Source organism: Alligator mississippiensis, chromosome 1, assembly GCF_030867095.1.
Source record: "Alligator mississippiensis isolate rAllMis1 chromosome 1, rAllMis1, whole genome shotgun sequence".
Lineage (NCBI taxonomy): Eukaryota > Metazoa > Chordata > Crocodylia > Alligatoridae > Alligator > Alligator mississippiensis.
In genome coordinates, this window is record NC_081824.1 from 150,317,462 (window position 1) to 150,336,461 (window position 19,000).

At 40.9% G+C, this 19,000-nt stretch overlaps 1 protein-coding gene across 4 annotated transcripts in view; it reads left to right on the forward strand.

The window, feature by feature from the left end:
• DISC1 (DISC1 scaffold protein) overlaps positions 1-19,000 on the forward strand; it is a 376,514-nt gene that overhangs the window by 345,749 nt on the left and 11,765 nt on the right. For 2 of the 4 annotated variants that reach the window (XM_059715415.1, XM_059715410.1), the window contains 2 exons: positions 668-911; positions 8,323-8,367. In XM_059715415.1, the coding sequence (XP_059571398.1) occupies positions 668-911; positions 8,323-8,367 (289 nt within the window). Of the gene's footprint in view, positions 1-667; positions 912-5,293; positions 5,370-8,322; positions 8,368-19,000 lie in introns of all 4 variants that reach the window. The other 2 variants (XR_009455877.1, XM_059715412.1) reach the window with 2 other exon arrangements.

The following is a 19,000-nucleotide window of genomic DNA, read 5'->3' on the forward strand; positions in this document are numbered from 1 at the left end:
TTTAAATATAAACTTGTTTTCAGTTTGTTCTGCACTTGGATTGAAGGGAACAATAAAGTATCACAAAGAGAGATAGGGAAAAACAGAAGAAAATAGGAGAAGATTGAAGAGAGGGGAAAAAAGTCCTTATTAGATAAACTTCAATCTGCAAAAGTCTGAAAGGTCAAAGTTTAATTCTAGTAAAAATAATATTTACACTAATAATTTAAAAAAAATAGAATTTGATTAAATTATTATTGCTGTAAATAATAATTTTATTCCATTGACAGTAATGGTTAGAGCAGTTTGAGGGGAAAATATGAGTTATTTTTGGGATTCCAGATATGCAGCCCCTGGGGCTGAATAAATCAAGTGAGCCTGCTCGCACTGAAGGCAATGGCAAAACTTCTATTAATTAAAATCAGGGTGGGGTCTAATATACCTACAGTGCATGCTACAGTAAGCAACAATATATTATCAGAAAGATTTTTCTTGATGTTCTTTTACTACTACTGAGCTTGAAATAACCCATTTCCATTTAAAAATGTGCTGAGGTTTTGTGAAAACATTGAACTACCCTTTTTTTGTTAGGTAGGAAAACAGAAACAAACACCAACCCCCAAAAATTGTGTGATAGGAAATATTGTCCCTGAACTGTGTTTTTATTTTCCTTTGGCTTTTATTTCAGCTGTGGGAGCCAGCTGCTCCAGAGAGTGTGGGAAGCTGACTTGGAGGCCTGTCAGCTGTTGATCCGAGGGTTTCAGCTGAAAGAAGCTGGTTGCTGTGTTTCTGAGGAAGACAAGAACCAAGCAGATGAGATGGAGGCTGCGGCTGATAGCTGCTTGGATCCTGAAAAAGGAAAAGAAAATCACATCCCAAAGGGCACAGAGTGGGGCACTGCCCCATGCCCCAAACCCTGTATGCTGAAAAAGGTATCTGAAATTTCCTGCTGGTTGCGTTCAAGAGCTGCTCTTGTTTTTCATTTGGAGAGGACAGGGGGTGCAACTGGATTATGGGTCAGCAGAGCAGGCTAATATGAATTTTGGATTTGGCCTCAAGAAAGGTCCAAATAAAATGGCTTACTTGCTGTATGAAAACACTTTCAATCTCCTTTTCCTTTCACCATTAATCCTTTTAGAAAAAAGGAGAGAATTCCAGTAACAAATACATACTGTACAGCTATACTTTATTGAGAAAATATTCCCATGCCATCCATCATTCTTTATACGTTTAACACACAGCATCGGCTGTTTCTCCTCTCACTTACATCAGTTTCACACTGACACCGCTCTATTGACTTTTTACACCTGATTTACATCAGCCTCAGGGAGAAGAGAAGCAAGGTCCCTTATTCCAGTGGCATGTCAGTCTTCCCCTAGCTCAGGCTCTGGCAGGCTTCCAGCTCACATCAAATATTAAAAGGGAAAAATGGTGAGGTGTAAAGGGCTTGACATTTTCTTTTAAGTTTTGTGTTTTGCTTGGAATTTTTGTCTTGCTTAAATATTTACAACTGTCTGGTAATCTTTTAACTGCACTGTAAGGATCAGCAAGCTGTTAAAAAGCATTATCATCTAACCGTGCCAGTATGACAAAACTCCCCCTACCATGAGTTGTTGTCATTTTTATTACCTTGGAATTATGTTGACAAAAATTATATGCGTGTTTAATGGTATATGATGTTTACAGACATTGAACTCTGCACTAGGCAGAAAATTGATAATTAATAGTGCATTTGTACTGACTGAGATTTACCAAAAGCCAGGCCTTTACCCACCCTTCTGGTTTGCAAAATTCTATTTTGATTCAGGCTATAAATGATAATTTCAGCCTTTTGTTTGATACATTTTACACAGCTAGACCAGTTTTCACACAGAGGGCATTTTTATCCTAAATGGCCAGCTGTGGTTTTTATTTTTATCTGCTGCTTTCTCTGTGAATCTGCAAAGATAATGCCAGCAGTCCTGTTGCGTGATAAATGCTTGCCTCCCATTCCAAAAATACAGCATCTGTAGAGGTTTGGGTCTGATGGTAACTGATTTTTCCTGTGGTCGAAGTTAAGATTTGCATAGTCTCTCCGGGGCAGTTGGGCAGAACTCCAGGAGAACTAGTCTGTAAATCCCAAATGGTTTAGGGCAGAATTCAGACTAATTCCAAGTTTGATATTAAAGTGTGGGATGGTCTGCAGGAAATGTTGAGGGTGGGCAATGATCACATGGCCCAAAAATCTGGGGAGCCACTGGGTTAGACATTTAAAACAATTAACTCCTCTAAACAGAAGTGTCAGGCAGGGAGCGCATGAATAGTGATAGAAGGCATAGAGCATCTCAGATGCATTCATGTCTCAGAAGTCAATCACGGGCTGGAATATTTAATAAATGTACTACATCTTTCTTTGAGCTTAGCCACAGTGATTTTCTGTTTTGTTTTTTATTTTGGAGAGAAAGAGAGTAAGGCAAAAAAAAAAAAAGAGTCTTCTACTCTATAAAAGCATTTATCTGAGAGAGCTGAAACCACTTTTCCAGGATGCAAACTCTGCCTAGTTGTGGAAATTTTGTGGTTGTTTAAAAATAATTCCATGCTTATGGCAAAAACCATTGTGTGGCTTTTAGTGGCTCTAATTTGACCACTGAAAGGATTTTAAGGTCCTTCTTCTGGAACAGCTTAGCGATGACCTTTAATAATCAATCACAAGATAATGATCATGTAACAAGAAATAGAGATTAAAGATATTCACTTAATGGGAGAACGTGCATTTATCAAAATGATTTTATTGGCCTTTAACAGGGTGGTCGAGGGTTTGTGTAAAACGCATTTCTTGGTAAGATTGAGCTCTGTCCCATGAGGGTGGCTGACTTGCCTCTGCTCTAGGCCATGGGGGATCACATATCCTTTGAAAAGATATCCTCTAATTCCTTTGCAAAGGAAGAGACTTTGTTTAGAGTCTGCAGGATTATTAGAAACTAGTATCAAAGAGAGTCATAGTAATGTGTATAAAACATGCACTTTACATAGAAGTGCTGTACTTACCATGGCAATTGAACTGTATAGCAGAATGTTATAAGTAAATCATTTGTCTTCCAATCACTGACAAAACTTATGGCAAAGTGGGTATTGGTTTCACTGCAGGTCACTAGATACAATTTCCTTGCATGCAATAATTTTCCTCATGAATTTCATTACAAAACTATTGTTAGGCAGAGGGGTGCACATGAAGGGAAAGGGCAAATATATATTCAGATCCTGCTTGACAATGGAGCCAAGTTTTTGTGTTTATTTTTGTTATTAAAAAAATAAAGCCTGTCCTCAGTAGGTCACGCAATGTCATGTTTCCAATGCCGAGAGTTCAGACTTTGCATTCTTTGAAAGGTCAGATAGTTTTACAAGTTTATTATCTGTAACTCAGCGTTATATTCAGAAGCATAACTGGAGGGCAGGGGGGGAACAGGGCAGTAGCCTTGGATGCTGCCTTTGGAGAGGATGCAACAATAGCTGCTGTTATAGCTGATGGCTGGTTACGTGACTGTCATCAGCAGCACAGCAGTTGGTGCTGCCCCATGCACTGCCTCTGCCCTGGGTGTAGAGCTGCCATCTTACACCTCTGACTATATTTCTTAAGACAGTGAGAACTTTTACTTCATAGTTTACTTGTGCTGAAGATTCAGTGGTGTCTCAGAAAAACCCTATCAGCCAACTTTCTCCTGCAGCTCCTGAGCTAGTGAAACGTGTACAAGCTCTGACAACTCTGCTTGCAGAAACATCTTTATTGTTTTTTGCCAGAACTTAAATCCAGCGGAACCATCCAAAAATCATTCTGAAATTGCAGAAACATCCAGAAACAAACAGCACCCTACTGGAACTACCAAGAGCTAATCAGAACAACATAGTTGTCTTTAACTTGCTGGGACAAAGCCATAAAGAACACTAACCAGCCTGAATCAAAACAAAGTCCTCTTTCAGGTGGAGGAAAATAGATTCTCATATGCTGATGTGTTGTTCTGCTACCTAGAACCAGAGCTAACTGGTAGAATTAAGTTCCTGCAGGCAAAGGGTGTGGACAGATAAACAAATGCATCTTGAGTTAAAAGGTGGAGTATAGAGAAACTTGCTGCATTTCATCTAATCCTTAGTAACTATACTGTAGGTATGTTGTATCTCCTGGTATGTGGACATTAAACTGGAGTAGCGTACCCCTGAATTAAGTATTTGCATGTTTATTGCAACTATTGTTTAGCTTCCATTTACTGCAGGATAGAGTGGATATGTGAAGTACTTCCTGGATGCATTTACTACCCACTTTACTGTGGATTAAACTAATTAGCTCCTCAATAAAGTCACTGTCTACACATGTGCCAATATTAAGGCACGGTAAATTAACTCTGCCATAGGATAGTACTGTCAGGGTGTAATTAACTGCAATGAAATGCATGTGTGGATGGTGACTGTGGGCATAAATTGAGCCCAGTCAGCCCAGGCAACAGAGACAAACTCCTGCCTGTCTCCTAGCCACATGCCTCCACACTTTCAGCGTTCTCGTGCCCCAGCCAGCCCCTCTGTCTGATGCTGTAGTGTGGAGCTGATCCCTCAAGCCTGCTAGCAGCCCAAGCCTGCTCCGCCCCAGCTCAAATTGCTGCTGTCCCAGGTGAAGGTGTAGATGCTGTAACAGGAGAAGTTTACTCAAGCTCGAACAGCTCCAGAGTTTATCTGTTTGCATTAATTGCATGATTAGATGCACCCACTGTGTATCAGCTGATCTGCAGTAATTCCCCCGTTCCCCTTTTTAACATAGTATAATTTGTTTGTCTGTCCACACCCCAACTTGGTTAATACTACTTGGATCCCTATGAATTCAAGGTGAATACATCCTTTGAATCCTAGCTTTGTTTTGAAAAATGTCTACAGTTCTAGCTGACTTTGAGTGATCTTTCCCTTGGTTGTAAGTGAAGGTGATGGATTTCTTTCTTTTTTTATTTTGAATAGTGTTCAAGTGTGCTTTTGGGTGATCTCTGAAATATACAAGAATTTATCCAGGTGTATGTACGATAACATTTCATTTCTTTTCACTTCTTGCTTGTTTCATTTCTTCTCATGTGTCCTTGCTTTGGCTTTTGTTTATTGATATTTTCTTTTTTAAGCTAAAACCTCTTATCATGTCAGAGATGCCAATGGCCAATCATAGGTATCTAGACTTACCTGTATCAGGAAGGTTTTAAGGCCAGGTATTTCTATTAACATAATACTCGTAAACCTGCTGGCTTGATTCCCTGACCTATCCTTTTTTTCTCCTTCTGCTGCTACTATCTGGCATGCTGTGCAGTGTTCCCTCTTACTCCCTATGAAGCAAAGAAACACCTACTAGATTGCAAGAGATGTCAGGTGATTGAAGTGCCAAGGTAAAAAACAAAACAAAAAAACAAATCCATGCCTTTTGTAAATTAGTAATGTTGGTGGTCACTGCATCATAATCACTGATAAATTATGCATCATTCTTAGTAACTGAAACAGAGAGAGGATGTTGTTCGAGTAGTGGCTTCCAGGTTCTCTTGATATCAAGGTCACCCATCTACACATGCGCTTAAATGTGCATTTGCTTATTAAAGCATCACTTAAAATGAGCTTTTTAGTTAATGCGCATTAAAATAGGTTAACGCACATTAACTGGAGAGCATGCTTTTTAAGTGATGCTTAATGATAGGCTAAGATGGGCATTAAGACAGGCTGATGTGCATTTTCCTAGCACCTCACAACAGAGGTACTAGATTTAATGCACACTAACGAAAGTGTAGAAGCACCCAGTTCACCCCTCTGTGGAGAGGTTGTTTGTAAAATATTTTCACAAATGCTAGAGAATTACAACTGGGTTAAAAATACTGACACCCTAAGTAACGAATTGATAATGTTTCATTTTAACATGATGTTTTTCATTAAAAAGAAGTCACTGCTGTCATGACAGATACAGTGTCTCAGAATTCAGTGAAAGCAGCCAGCAGTAAAACCGCTGTCAGCAGGCTGCAACACATTACTGAAAATTAAATAGCTGTAATCTAAGAGATAAATTTGCCACGTGTAAAGAACAAAGCTTTTAGAGGTCTAAACAAACTGTACTTTCATTTTAGTTGTAATTAAAAATTGTGTTTATAAAGCTTCAAAAATTATTTGGAAACTAAATTTGTCTCTGTTTTAAATGTCAGGATTAAGCGTCAGTTAAGGTCAGCATCTGAAGATGTGGTCTGTAGCCTAATCCATGCTGCAGAAGAATTCTGCAGCAATGGGTAGATGGCTAGTATATAACAGTTGGGTCATCACAGGATGGCCACCCACTGTTTTTACACACTGATGTTTGAGGTGTACTCAAGGTATGTCAGATACCACTGTGCTATCTGTTAATAAACACTGGCTTTTCCATGGAGTCTTCTGTATTTCATAAAGATTAATCCCTACAAGAATGTGCTACTTAGTCTAAATAAATAAGATAAAAGATTAGGAAATCCAGAATTAATTTTAGACCTTCAAGAAACCTCAACGTTCCCTTTTTTGTAGGTGGATTACTGAAACCATGCACTATAGGATATTGATTTTTACAGTCTCTTACATATATGTGTCTGTGATGTTAAGCATGTTGCTTTGTTAAAGCACCACCTTTTAACTCTGTTCACTTAAGGAATGCGTTCATATACGTGTGGCACATAATTTTATAATTATGTTAATATTGACTCTCCCAGTTTCCCTGGGTTTTGGGAAAGGATTTGAATTTGGAGGGGGTCATAGCTTTATTCATTAGGGCTGTGTGAAGCTTTGGTCCTTGACTCGATTTGGTGGAGATTCGGCCCAATTTAGTGGCCGAATCTCCGAATCCTAATCAAATCAGAGGACCCTTTAATCTCTCCAAATCTAATCAGAACCCTCTGAATTGATTAGGAGATTCAGCCATAGACACAGCTTTAAATGTTTTTTCTACATACCTCTAGGTAGCAGGCGGCTGGTAAGTGCTGTGATGCTGGGGTGCATGGAGTGTCCCACAAGAGTGTGGGGGGGGCTCCCCAGCACATTTGGGAGCAGACCCAGAAGTGGACCAGAAGCACTTCCGCCTCTCCCCAGCGTGGCGACTGGTGTCTCCTGGGTTTGGGGGGAGCACCTGGGGTCCCCACACAGCCAATCGCCAAGCCAGGGTGTGGGGGGCCCCTGTGTGCTCCCTGGCAGACCCAGAAGTGGACCAGAAGTATTTCAGGTCCACTTCTGGGTTCTCCAACAAGCATGTGGAGGGCCCCCCCCCGGCACTCTGTTGGGATGCTTCATCCGCCCCGGCATCGCAAAGATCACGAGCCGCGCTGGTACCTCAAGGTATGTAGAAAAAACATTTAAAGCTGTGTCTATGGCCGAATCCATGATTCTCCATATCGGCATCAAATCTTCAGATTTGGATTCGGCTGAATCGAATCAGGGACAGTGATATGAATCAACTAATCAGATCTCTGTCCCTGATTCTGGCCAAATCTGAATTGAATGGGGCCTGCTTTGCACACCCCTATTATTCATCTCTTCAGGAAAGACTCCCACATCTCATTTGTCTGATAAAATTAAGCTCTTGTGAAATTTCTCCCTTTTCCTCATTGCTAAGTCTCCATTTTTGAACTCATCTCTATAATTAATTCATCCTTCTCCACATGAAATCTAGGTGATATTGACCCACCCTTTTAAACCATTCTGAGAGTACTGTTTCAAACTTCAATTTTGTGAAGGAATGTATATGGCTAGGCTATGTTTTCGCTGTAAGATGGCAGTGAAAACCTACTCAAATATAAGAGTCTTCTGGTTCAGAGTCGCTTATAGATTTGAGGCCTAAAATCTTAATTTTTAGTTAGAGCCTGATCAAGAAACAGTTGATTCAGTGTACTATATCTTGAAAACTAAATCCAAAAATCTAAGTATTTCCTCTCTTTCAGTTTTTTATTTTAAACAAAGTGGCTCAAATGGTAATTTTACATGCATTATAAAGTTGATAAAAACCCCTCTGAGCCCTAGACCTAAATGTTGATATTTCTCTGTTTATAGACTGTAGAGAGTAGGCCAAAACTTAGGCTTATAAAAAAACAAACAAGCCCTCATATGTAAACTTAACTGAGGGCTGGCTACTGCCACTCCATTATAAGCAGTATGAAAATTAGCTTTCAAGTGTCTCCTTTGTTGATGTCTAAAGTGTTTCTTTATATCAATGCAACAAAACAACCTATTAGTTCAGACTATAATCTTTTTTATTATGTACTATGGTGCCTTTACACAACTACATAAAAAACCTAATGTTTGTACACTGTGGGTAATATGTATCTTGTAACATATCCTTAACAGGTTGTGGAGGATATTTCATTTGGTGCAGAAGATCATTTGTCTGAGGTAAGTGTTTTCTGGAGACTATAAAGGGCAGGGAAAATTGTACAGATTTCCTGGGGATTCCTTGAAAACAGATGATACATCTTTTGATAATATTACTGTTGAGTAAAACTTGCACCATAATGTGCAAATATTTAGGAAAGCAATGGTGATGCTACAAGTAAGGGCCCAATATTGCTCTCATTGAAGACATAAAAATTAGTTTTGACCATTTTGTAGTTCTTGTTGAACAAATTACTTTTATTTTCAGAAGCAGATGCTAGTATGTGACTGTCCAACTTCACAGCACCCAGGGCCACACACTGCACTGGTTGCAGGCCCTAGGCTACACACTGCACAAGCTGCATGGTACAGGGCCATATGGGTGCCCCAGCACCCCCACCACATGCAGCACTCCCACCCCTCGCCACTATCACAATGCTGGTGAGCACACCCCTACTGCTGCCATGTGAGCCCATTGCATGGGCGATTCCCTCCTCCCCCATCACTGCCACACAAGCAGTGTAAGTACCCTGCCTGAGCCCCTGCACTGGCACCACTACACAGGCAGCAAGCTCGCATAGCCTCTCACCATGCTCCCTTGCCACTGAGCCTCTGGCCACTGCAGCAGTCAGAGCAATGGGGAGAGTGGTGGTTGGATGAGAACCTGCAGGTTGCACATGACCCCTTGCAGGTCAGGTGCAGCCCACAGGCTACCAGTTGGACAGTCCTGTGTTGGTATATACTGTTAAATGTATATGGCATGGTATGCAGAAGCTTTATGTAGGTAAACTTTCTGGAAGCTTGTCATTTTGTTTTTCAACCTTTTCATAAAGATGTCAGAGCCTGTAGTCTGTAACTTTGGGTAAGCCCTAGATTAATCAAGCAGTTGAAGGTGTTCCTTATTAAAAAAAGTAAATGAGGGACAGTCTTAGTTTTTGTGAACTGAGTGGTTAGATAAACCTTTAGTTACATTTGCATGGGCCTTGGGAGAGTTACAGATTCACAATGACACAATTATGTTGCACTGAAACATATATTGAGAAAGTTTAGAGGCCATGCATCACTTCCAGCAAGCAAATTATACAGGTGACTATACCCTATTTCACATCCCCAAATGGTATATGTTCCATCTGCCAGATGAGAACGTACCCCCTGCTGCCTAGCTATGCACATTCAAACATGGATTGTCACTAGGTTGCATATGGGGGGAGCTATTTGGACCAGCTACTTCTCAGTGTTCCCACCCATAAATTCAAAGGCTGCCCAGAAGCTGGAGCTCTACCTCAATTCACTGTCCTTTCATGCAAACAGACTGTGGGATTACACCCAAATGAGGCTATGCACGCCCTGGAAAATTCTACTGTGCAAGATAGAAGTGTAAATGGGAACTGTAAGCTTTGGGGTGAAGGTTATCTCAGCAGAAAATAAGCTCCAGAAGATGCAAATTGCCACTTCTGCCAGTGGACTCAGCTGTGAATCAGAATGAAGCCATTCACATGCCTATGAATGGTGTTGACATATAAAAGGAGTACACAGTCCCAAAGGCAGCAAGACAGTGAAAGCACCTGTTGTCAGAAAAGAATGACAACAATAGTACATGGACAGTGTCCAGCCATCAGTCACATGCAGCTGCCAAGATGGCACAGACTTTACAAGATAGTACAAGCAGCATATGACTTCAAGCAAAGAATGTAAACACCATCAACAGCCTATTGCACAGCAGTGATACTCAGGGAAAGATGCTGGAGAACTCAGAAGCAGGTTGGCCTCTAGAGTCAACGTCCACAAGACAGAAGACACACCCAAAAGCACAGACTATGCTGCACTTATACTTATGACTAAGAGCCAGGAAAGCAGAGGAGCAGGGAGGATGATCATTTGAGAAACCTTCCCACCACTACATTCACCACAACAATCTTAGATAATCACATACAGAAAAAAACCTCTCCTCCTGAAGTTTTGAGAGGAAAAACAAAACAAAAGGAATAGGAAGGGATAGCACAATCGGAGGAAGTGGATACTGGGGCTAGCAACCCAGACTGTACCGCAGGAAGGCAAGCCACAAGTCCCTCTCTCAGAATGTCAAACTGGAAACTCTTCTGCAGATGATTCGGGATATTCTCAGCATGAATACAAAGGCAGGCCTATAGAGACATGGCCTTCGTACACAGTTCACTTACTCCAACTCTACTAGGTTTTATCCACAAGTTATAGTGTGTGATCTTGATAGTCATTCTAGTCTGCTGGATCCTGGTGACTAGCCAGAAAAAGGAGCTTCTTACAGTGTGAAACAACTGCAAATGTTATCAAGCTTTGTCAACTCCTTACATTGCAGGGTATAGAATTCAGAATGCAATTTCTATGAAAAGTCTTGGCCCATTGCAGATTATCCCTTTCAACCCAGTAAACTGCGTCACTCCCAAGGACATCCTGTCAGAATAGAAACTGGAGTTGTCTAAGATGCATTGAATGAGATTAAATAGTAGTCTATTATGGTGTTTAAAAGCCTGCTCTGACCAGAGACACTATTTACTGAAATGGGACAAGACGGAAATCTGATCTCACAAAATGTGACCAAATGCCTGCATGACTGAACACTGGAAGACAGGAAAGATCTATCCCTGTGTGGAAAATCCTCCAATAACTATAATGGAGCCAGCATGAGGGGAATAGATTGATCAGGATTACAATATGCTGTTGGCAACCATTAGCGTACTCAAGTACTATGTGTGACTATAGAAGAAGAAGACAACAGATCAGGTTAAGGGAAGAAAATGTAGGAAGTTTGAGACAGTAGTGAGAAAGTGTTGCATAATTGCAGAGTAGCTGTCTGGAAACTTTTTTACTGGAATCACTGTACTTAGGAAGCTGTGGTGCATGTTGCAATGTTACAGACTCTGGAACACCACATGTACATGTGGCAGTTTCTTAGTTAGTAATAACTGGTTTATGGAAATGGTTGAAGAAATGGTTAAGCTGCAAGTAGAAGAAAGTGGTCATGAAACAATGGAGTTCATACTTCTTAGGAATCGAAAGTACAAGAGCAGAAGGTTGCAGCCAGTGGACTTCAAAAGAGCAGACTTCAGCACCCTCAAAGTAAGGTCTCACAGGAAGGTATTCCGTGAGGGAAAAGGAATACCCAATGTCCTGCAATTTACAACAAACAGTCCCTTCTGATTCAGAGGGGAGGAGGGGAAGAACATTGGTAAGATGTTAATATGGCTACACCAGGAGCTATAGAATGACCTGCAAAAATAAAGAGAAATTATACAAAATATTGAAGCCAGAACACATTACTAAGGATTAATTTAAAGAAAGGCACATATGGATTAAATCAGGTAGACTAAGGCACCAAATGAACTACAACTCATGTAGAACATAAAAGGCAACAAGCAAATTTCCAGAAATATGTTAGGCCTAAGAGAAGGACAACGGTATGTAGGTCCATTACTTAATAGGGATGGTACTCGGAGGAAATAAATAATGGTTGGCACAGACAAGAGGGATATGTTGAATGCTTTTTTTTTGCTTTGGGCTTTGCAAAACAGTACATTTTGATCTCATGCTTAACACGCTATTCAAAAGGAGGTAGGAACACAAGACAGAATAAAGTAAACAACATTTAAGTAAGTTAGATGTATTCAGGTAAGCAGGCTGTGGGGAAATTTTTTCTGAAGTACTTAAAGAAGGATTCAACCACCTTTTTAGGAGTGGCAGGCTCGATTAATGGAAGTAAGTCTGAAGGAAGGCTGCCAATGCCACAGTTCCTGCCTGCCGTGTTTCCACCCACCTGCCACTGACATCCCAGCTTTGGAGGCCAGCTACAATCATTTGGCAGGCTGGATCTGGCCCACAGACTGTAGGTTGCTGACCGCTGACTTAAAGAACTAGCTGAAGCAGTCTCTGAACTATTATTAGTTATCTTTGAGAATTCATAGAAAACAGTGAAGTTCCAGTGAGCTGGAGAAGGACAAACCTAACAATTTTCTTACAAAGAGGACTCAGGAAACAATAGACAAGCAAGTCTGTTTTCAATAAGCAGAAAGATAATGGAACAAATTATTAAACAGACAATTAGTAAGCACCTAGCCTAGGGACAGAAATTAGACACAAACTGGTATAAGTGATTTGAAACTGGTCTAAACCTGTAAGGGAACAGAAGTTCAGTGCACATAGACCAGTTTCAAAATGACCAAACTCAGTTTAAGATAGACCTGGATGGATGTAGTATCAGATTGAATCAGTTCAGGTTAGAGTGGTCTATTGAACTTCTGTCCCGAATCTCAGCAAATCAGCCTAGTTCCCTGATGCTCCCCCACCCTCCCCTGCACCCCAGATCTTCACTTACTTCCCCCATGCCCCCTGATTAGCTGTGGCTGCCTGCCCTTTTTGTCCCAGGGAGCAGGCAGAGAAGAGTTAAATTGCTGGGATCTCCTCTTCTGCCGCAGAGAGCAGCAGCTGCCATAGCCAGACAGGCAATTGAACCCTTACCCATCCTGACTGTCTCAGGGAGCAGGCAGGGAGCCACAGGTAATAAGGGGGTGGGGGAGGAGTAAGCATGGAGATAGGGGTGCAAGGCAGTGGACCCAATCCAAGCCAGCAGTGGAGGGGGGCAGACCCTGGCTTGGCACCCCCTGCAGGTTAGAGAGTGGCAAGGGGCAGGGCTGAGCAGCCAGCCTAGCCATGCGAGCTGTGGGGGGAGGGGGGTGGAATCAGCCTCAGCATAGGGTTCCCTGTAGCTGGCAAGACCCTGGCTCAAGGGGAGTATGGGCCAGGGTGGGGGAAACTCCCTGAGGCATGTGGCTTTCTCTGCTGGATAGACCCCAGCTCTGCACCAGGACAGGGGCTCCTTCCCACTCCCTTGTGGGGAGACAACAGGTGGTTGGGGGCATGCTTGGCAGCCAGTAAGGGATGCCTCTTGCTCTAGGGATGCCCGTTGCACTAGTGGGCTTGGCTTGGCTTAGCAATGACTGGCAGGTTGGGAGGCATGCTTGAGCACCCCTCTGCCTTCTGGTCTGGGCCAGTGTAGGCTTCTGCCTGCCTTGGCCAATTGAAGATTGAACGTGAGTTAAATTTGTTATCAGTCCAGTCTACAGAGCTTAGAGAAACCTGCAAAGATTGGATCGATTCTGCCTTGTGCTTTTTGACTGTCTGTACTTGGCCCTAGAGAGCAATAGAGTGATAAGAAACAGTCCTCATGGATCTTGTCAAGGACAAATTATGCCAAATCAATCTACTAGTTTCCTTCTTTAATAGGGCCAGTGGATGGGTGGGGGTGGGGAAGGTACAGGAAACAATAGATTTTAGTATGGCATTACACATAGGTCCCATATGACATTCTCATAAATAAACTAGGGAAATGTGGCTTCCAAGAGGAGGGTCTACAGCTGCTTTTAAAATAAACACACTCAAAGAGTAGTTAATATTAGTTCACTGTCAAACTGGGAGGATGCACTGGGAGTTCCGTAGGGGTCTGGTACTATTCCATATGACCATTAGCAAAAGGATGATGGACTAGAGAGTATACTTATTAAGTCTGTGAATGACACCAAGCTGGGAGGGGTTACAAGCAACTTGGAAAAAAGAATTAGAATTAAAAATGATCTTGGCAAATTGAAGAAATGGTCTGAAATCAATAGGATGACATTCAATAGTCAGGTGCAAAGCAATACACTTAGGAAAGAAAAACTGAATGGTCATGTACAAAATGGGGAAACTGGCCAGGCATCAGTACTGTAAAACCAGGATTGGTGTTATAAAGGAACCTGCATTCTAATTTGGATCCACCACACTTTATGAATGATATTGAGGAAATGGAGAAAAGTCTATGGAAAGCACACAAAAAAAAGATAAGAGGTTAAGAAACATGACTTACGAGGAAAGGCTGAAAGAACTGGGCTTGTTTGGTTTGGGGGAAAAAGGGTGAGGAGGTACATATAACTTCCTTCAAATATGCAAGATATTGTTTTAAAAATAGCATTGATCAATCATTTTCCTGTGCCTACTGAGGATAGGCAAGAGGTAACAATTGGCTTAGCAAAAAGAACTTTGGTTAAATATTAGTGAAAATGACCTAAGTATAGGAACTGCTAAGTACTGGAACCAGTTACTGGGGAAGTTGTGACATCCCAGTTTTTGAAAAATGCTCAGAGTAGGGGGTTGGACTAGGTGACCTCTTGTTGCTTTCTTTACCTTGACTTTCTGTGATAAGAGATGGCAAGAATAAAAGTACATGTCATAACCTCAGCAACCTCCAGAGCACAACATGTCATGTTTTATGTTTCATGCGTCTCCTCTATTCATGCCAATATGTAAATTCATGTCAGTCATTGACAGGGGGAGTTCTGAAAGAGAGGGATATATGTGAATGGGAGATGAGCAAGAGACAATCATCCCTTGTGTCCATGTCATATAAGACATGCTGAGGTTGTCACAAAAACATAGTGACAAAATTACTTTGATTTTGATTTGTATCCAGACTAAGTCATGAAACCCCAAAATAGCCCACGGAGTTGGATACAGCCATCCATGTTGTGATGTCACTATAGCTGAATTGCCAAGCAGTGGCCAACAATGGGACAGAGTACTGTTGTCATGGTTGGGTGTCACTTGTGGGCTGACCTAAAGTAGTTGTTTTAAAAGCCATTTTTCTCCAGTAGAGAGAAAAATGGGTGGTGGATCATTGCTGCTTCTCTCCAGAACCATTTTAATTGCAGAACAAGTTGGGTGCATTGCTCACAGTCCCTGACAATGGATTTTTTGGCTCTGGAAGTGCTTTTGGGAGCCAGGGGTTGTCTGCAATTTAACATGTTGGTTCTTGCCTTGCTATCATGGTGTTCAGAAGGTTTTTTGGGAGCAGGGGGTTGTCTACAGTTTTTCATATTGATGTTTGCCATGCCATCACAGTGGTCATATTAAGTGCTGTACGTTATGCACAGATGAAATTTGGGCCTCTTCTTGGTGGCTAGCATAACTATTAGAATACCACAACTCCCACAGGATCACAAGCACTGTGTAAGAGGTAAAGCAAGCAGAGCATGGTGTTTTGTCCCTACATAGCTTCATTTTTTTTGTGGTTATATAGCTCACTGTCTGAGTATGATAAGAGATTAAGGTATACATGTGACTTAAACAGGGCAAGAGCTGCGTGTGTTTATGGACCTCCCCATAATGTACTATTAGGAATGTGTGGGCTTGAACTTTAACAGGTACTGTATATCTGAAGTTCTTGTTAACTTTATTAGAAGTTGTGGGAACTCAGAATCTGAAAAATCAACCCTGACTGCCCTTACCACTGTATTGTAATATGAAAAATCTTTCTGAACTAGGAAGTATTATTTTCTGTTTTAAACTGGATATAAGAGAAATTAGATATCAGTTCTAGTTCACCACAAATGAGTCTTGGACAGGATGTCCCATAGGAGTCCTTTTAAAAGCTTCTTTGTGCGGTAAATTTTATTATGGTGTTTTATTTTATTAAGGTATTTTACCTGCTTGCTTTTAGCAGGTTATCACCTGAAGGGTGGTTCCAAAGAGGATGGAGCTGGACTCTTCTCAGTGGTGACAGATGACGGAACAAGGAGCAATGGTCCCAAGTTGCAGCAAGGGATGTTTAGGTTAGATATTAGGAAACATTTTCTCACTGGGAGGGTAATAAAGTATCAGAACAGGTTACCCAGAGAGGTTGTGGAGTCTCCATGCTTGGGGTTTTTAAGACCCAGCTAGACAAAGCCTTGGCTGGGATGATTGAGTTGGGGATGGTCCTGCTTTGAGTAGGTTAGACTAGAAGACCTTTTGAGGTCCCTTCCAACCCTAATTTTCTGTGATTCTATGATCATATAAACATGGGTGGTTTCAAGGATATTTCTGAGAGTTTCACTTCTGAAATTGGTGTGAGGAGGAACTCTGTGTTGAAAAGAGCAGTTATCACAACCATCGTATTAGATGTGCTCATTTCTCTATCCAGACTGCTGAAATAGAATCCAGAGTGCAAGGAAAATGTTTCCACTGGACAAGATAACCAAACATATATATTTGTACTTAAGTGGTTTCATGTAGTATCTGCCAGTTGGAGGCAGGGATTAAAATGGCCTTTAAGAAAATATAATGAAACGCAGAAAATAAAATGAAAACCATTCTTCCCTTTCCCTATTAAAGCCTAGCATGCCAGTGCTCTAGTGCAGGTGCAGCAACATCTGTTTTATCCCCAGAAGTGCAGAGGAGAGAGGTGAAGAAGTCTACTTTGCATTAAAAAGCAGAGAAAATCCTCCTACCATTCCCACAAAAAAAATAATGATGTTCATTTCCTATCTCTTTTAGTATCTGTAAACCCCATCCAGTGGCACCTTCCACAGAAAAAAATCCATAAAACAATATTACATATCAGCTTCCCTCATATGACATCAGTCTCTGTTTAGCAGTGATATTCAGCTTTCTAGAAGTGCGGTCACTGTAAAAATATATAAATAAGTAAATAACAAAATGCATCTTTAGGTGCTATCAAAGTTATATTTACTGATAGTATTTGCCTACCTTGTGAACTGGAGGATTTGTGTTTTCTTAATACATGGAGCTTAAAGCCGAGTTCATTTACTTCTGACATTAATAGGCATGAAAGTTTCTGAGATGCGTTTTCTGCTCTCTATTTCTTTTAGCTTAAAAGAGCTTTTATTTTCCTTTTCAGAAATGGAGGATTGTGGAATTATTTAAAAACTGTAGAATGCTCACCATTTAGTATTGAGAGCATTAGTGACTTTTTGTCATCCCATGGGCAATGCTTCTCAGCGCTGTCTCTTTTTCAGTAGTAAACTAAAGTTGAAACCGTCTGTCCAGAGTATAATGTCCCCATTCAAAATAATAAATCTATAAGATGCATGAAAACCTTAGAATGTATTTCTTATGACTTACTGAAGCATCCAATGACACTGCTTGTCTGAACTAGAGGGGTATTTTTTAATTTAAACAGAAGTGTTTATATACTATACTTAGATACAGTTATATAGGTAATTTATTCAAACAATATTATTACTGTGTTACAATAACATTGAGTGTAAGATTGCATATCAGAAATTAGGGGTCAAATATGTTACAGGAATGTTGAAGTGACCCAGTACTGACATGCAATATGCATCCAAATACGATTAAAACATTTTAATGTTTCTAGGCCCCAATAAGAGTAAGTTGATCTTTAAAGATACATGATTTTTAAAACCCTAATTACAAGTCCTTACTGTATGCTCCAACTGTTATAAAATAAATTCTTTATTACCTTAGTTTCCTAAGTGAATTAATAGATTTCCTTAAAAAAATAGGAAAAACTCTATAGTTATATAAGAGGGGTGCATCAGGACCTGGGAGAATAGCTGTTCACTAGAGCTCCCCAAGGGATTACAAGATCTAACAGCCATAAACTCCTGGAAGGCCAATTTAGACTAGACATAAGAAACATTATTTATGGTGCATGTGTCCAGGGTCTGGAATAGACTCCTCCCAGAAGTGGCGCAAGAACCTACTCTGGACTCTTTCAAAAAACATGTGGATGTATTTTTTGCTGGGGTAACTTGATCCCAGCTGACTTCCTGCTGTGGGGGGGGACTGGACTAGATGATCTCATGAGGTCCCTTCCAGCTCCTAATGTCTATGAAATCTGTGAAATTATTTACTCATTATGTACTCACCTTAAGTGCTGTAATTCTGGGGAGGCTGCACAATATTTTGGATCCAGGACAAACAGGGTAATTCTGTAGTTTAGGTACAAAGTTCAGCTTTTAAAATGGAGTTCCTGTACTAGTAGTGTTCCTATACTAATTAAAATGTTGTCATTCTAAGATGTTTTAAATGATATAATAAGCTACCAATAGAGGAGGACTTGGTTCCCTCTCTGAAATAAAAGTAGGTCTCATTAGGGAGCCAAAATTAATGACACAATGGATATGAAGACACAGGTTTTATTAAATTAGTTTTCAATTTGTTGGGGTTTTCTTTGAAAGTCTGTGCCTTCTTTAGTTTGTTTGAATTTTCTTTGAAAAAAGTCATCCATTTAAAAACTACAGAGGAGAGTGGAACAGAGTATTAAAGAATAGTTGTGCTAATCAGACCATTTGGAGTTTGGGGAATTTGTTATTTTATAGCTAAGGTCTTTAGGTTTTATGCACCATAAAACTGTGTAAACATTTCACACAGTAAAGAACAGTCTACCCACTTCTATATCCTTTACTCTACTCTTCATGTGACCAGCTAGATTCCAGGTCTGCTGTCTTCCTTATCTACTATTTGTATTATAATAATAGTGACAGGCCCCAGCCAAGAGTTGCATCATGCTAGATGTGGTCCATTCAAAAAACCAAAGGTAATCCCTGCTCTAAAGCATTTACAATTGCAATAGAAATAATTCTGCCTTCTGTTTTAAGATGGGGGGAGAACTAAAGCAAAGGAAGACCAAATATCTTTTCCAAGATCACCATAAGGCAGGGGCGGGCAAAATACAGCCGCTGGGACAGATACAGCCCACCAAGCAATTCCGTCTGGCCCGTGGGGCCCCTCTGTAAGCCCTGGCCCTGGCCTGCCCCTTTGCAAGCTGGCGCCTCCATGCAGAGGCACTGCTCTGGTTGCTAATCGAGCAACGAGCCCATCCCAGCCTGACCTAACCTGCCCT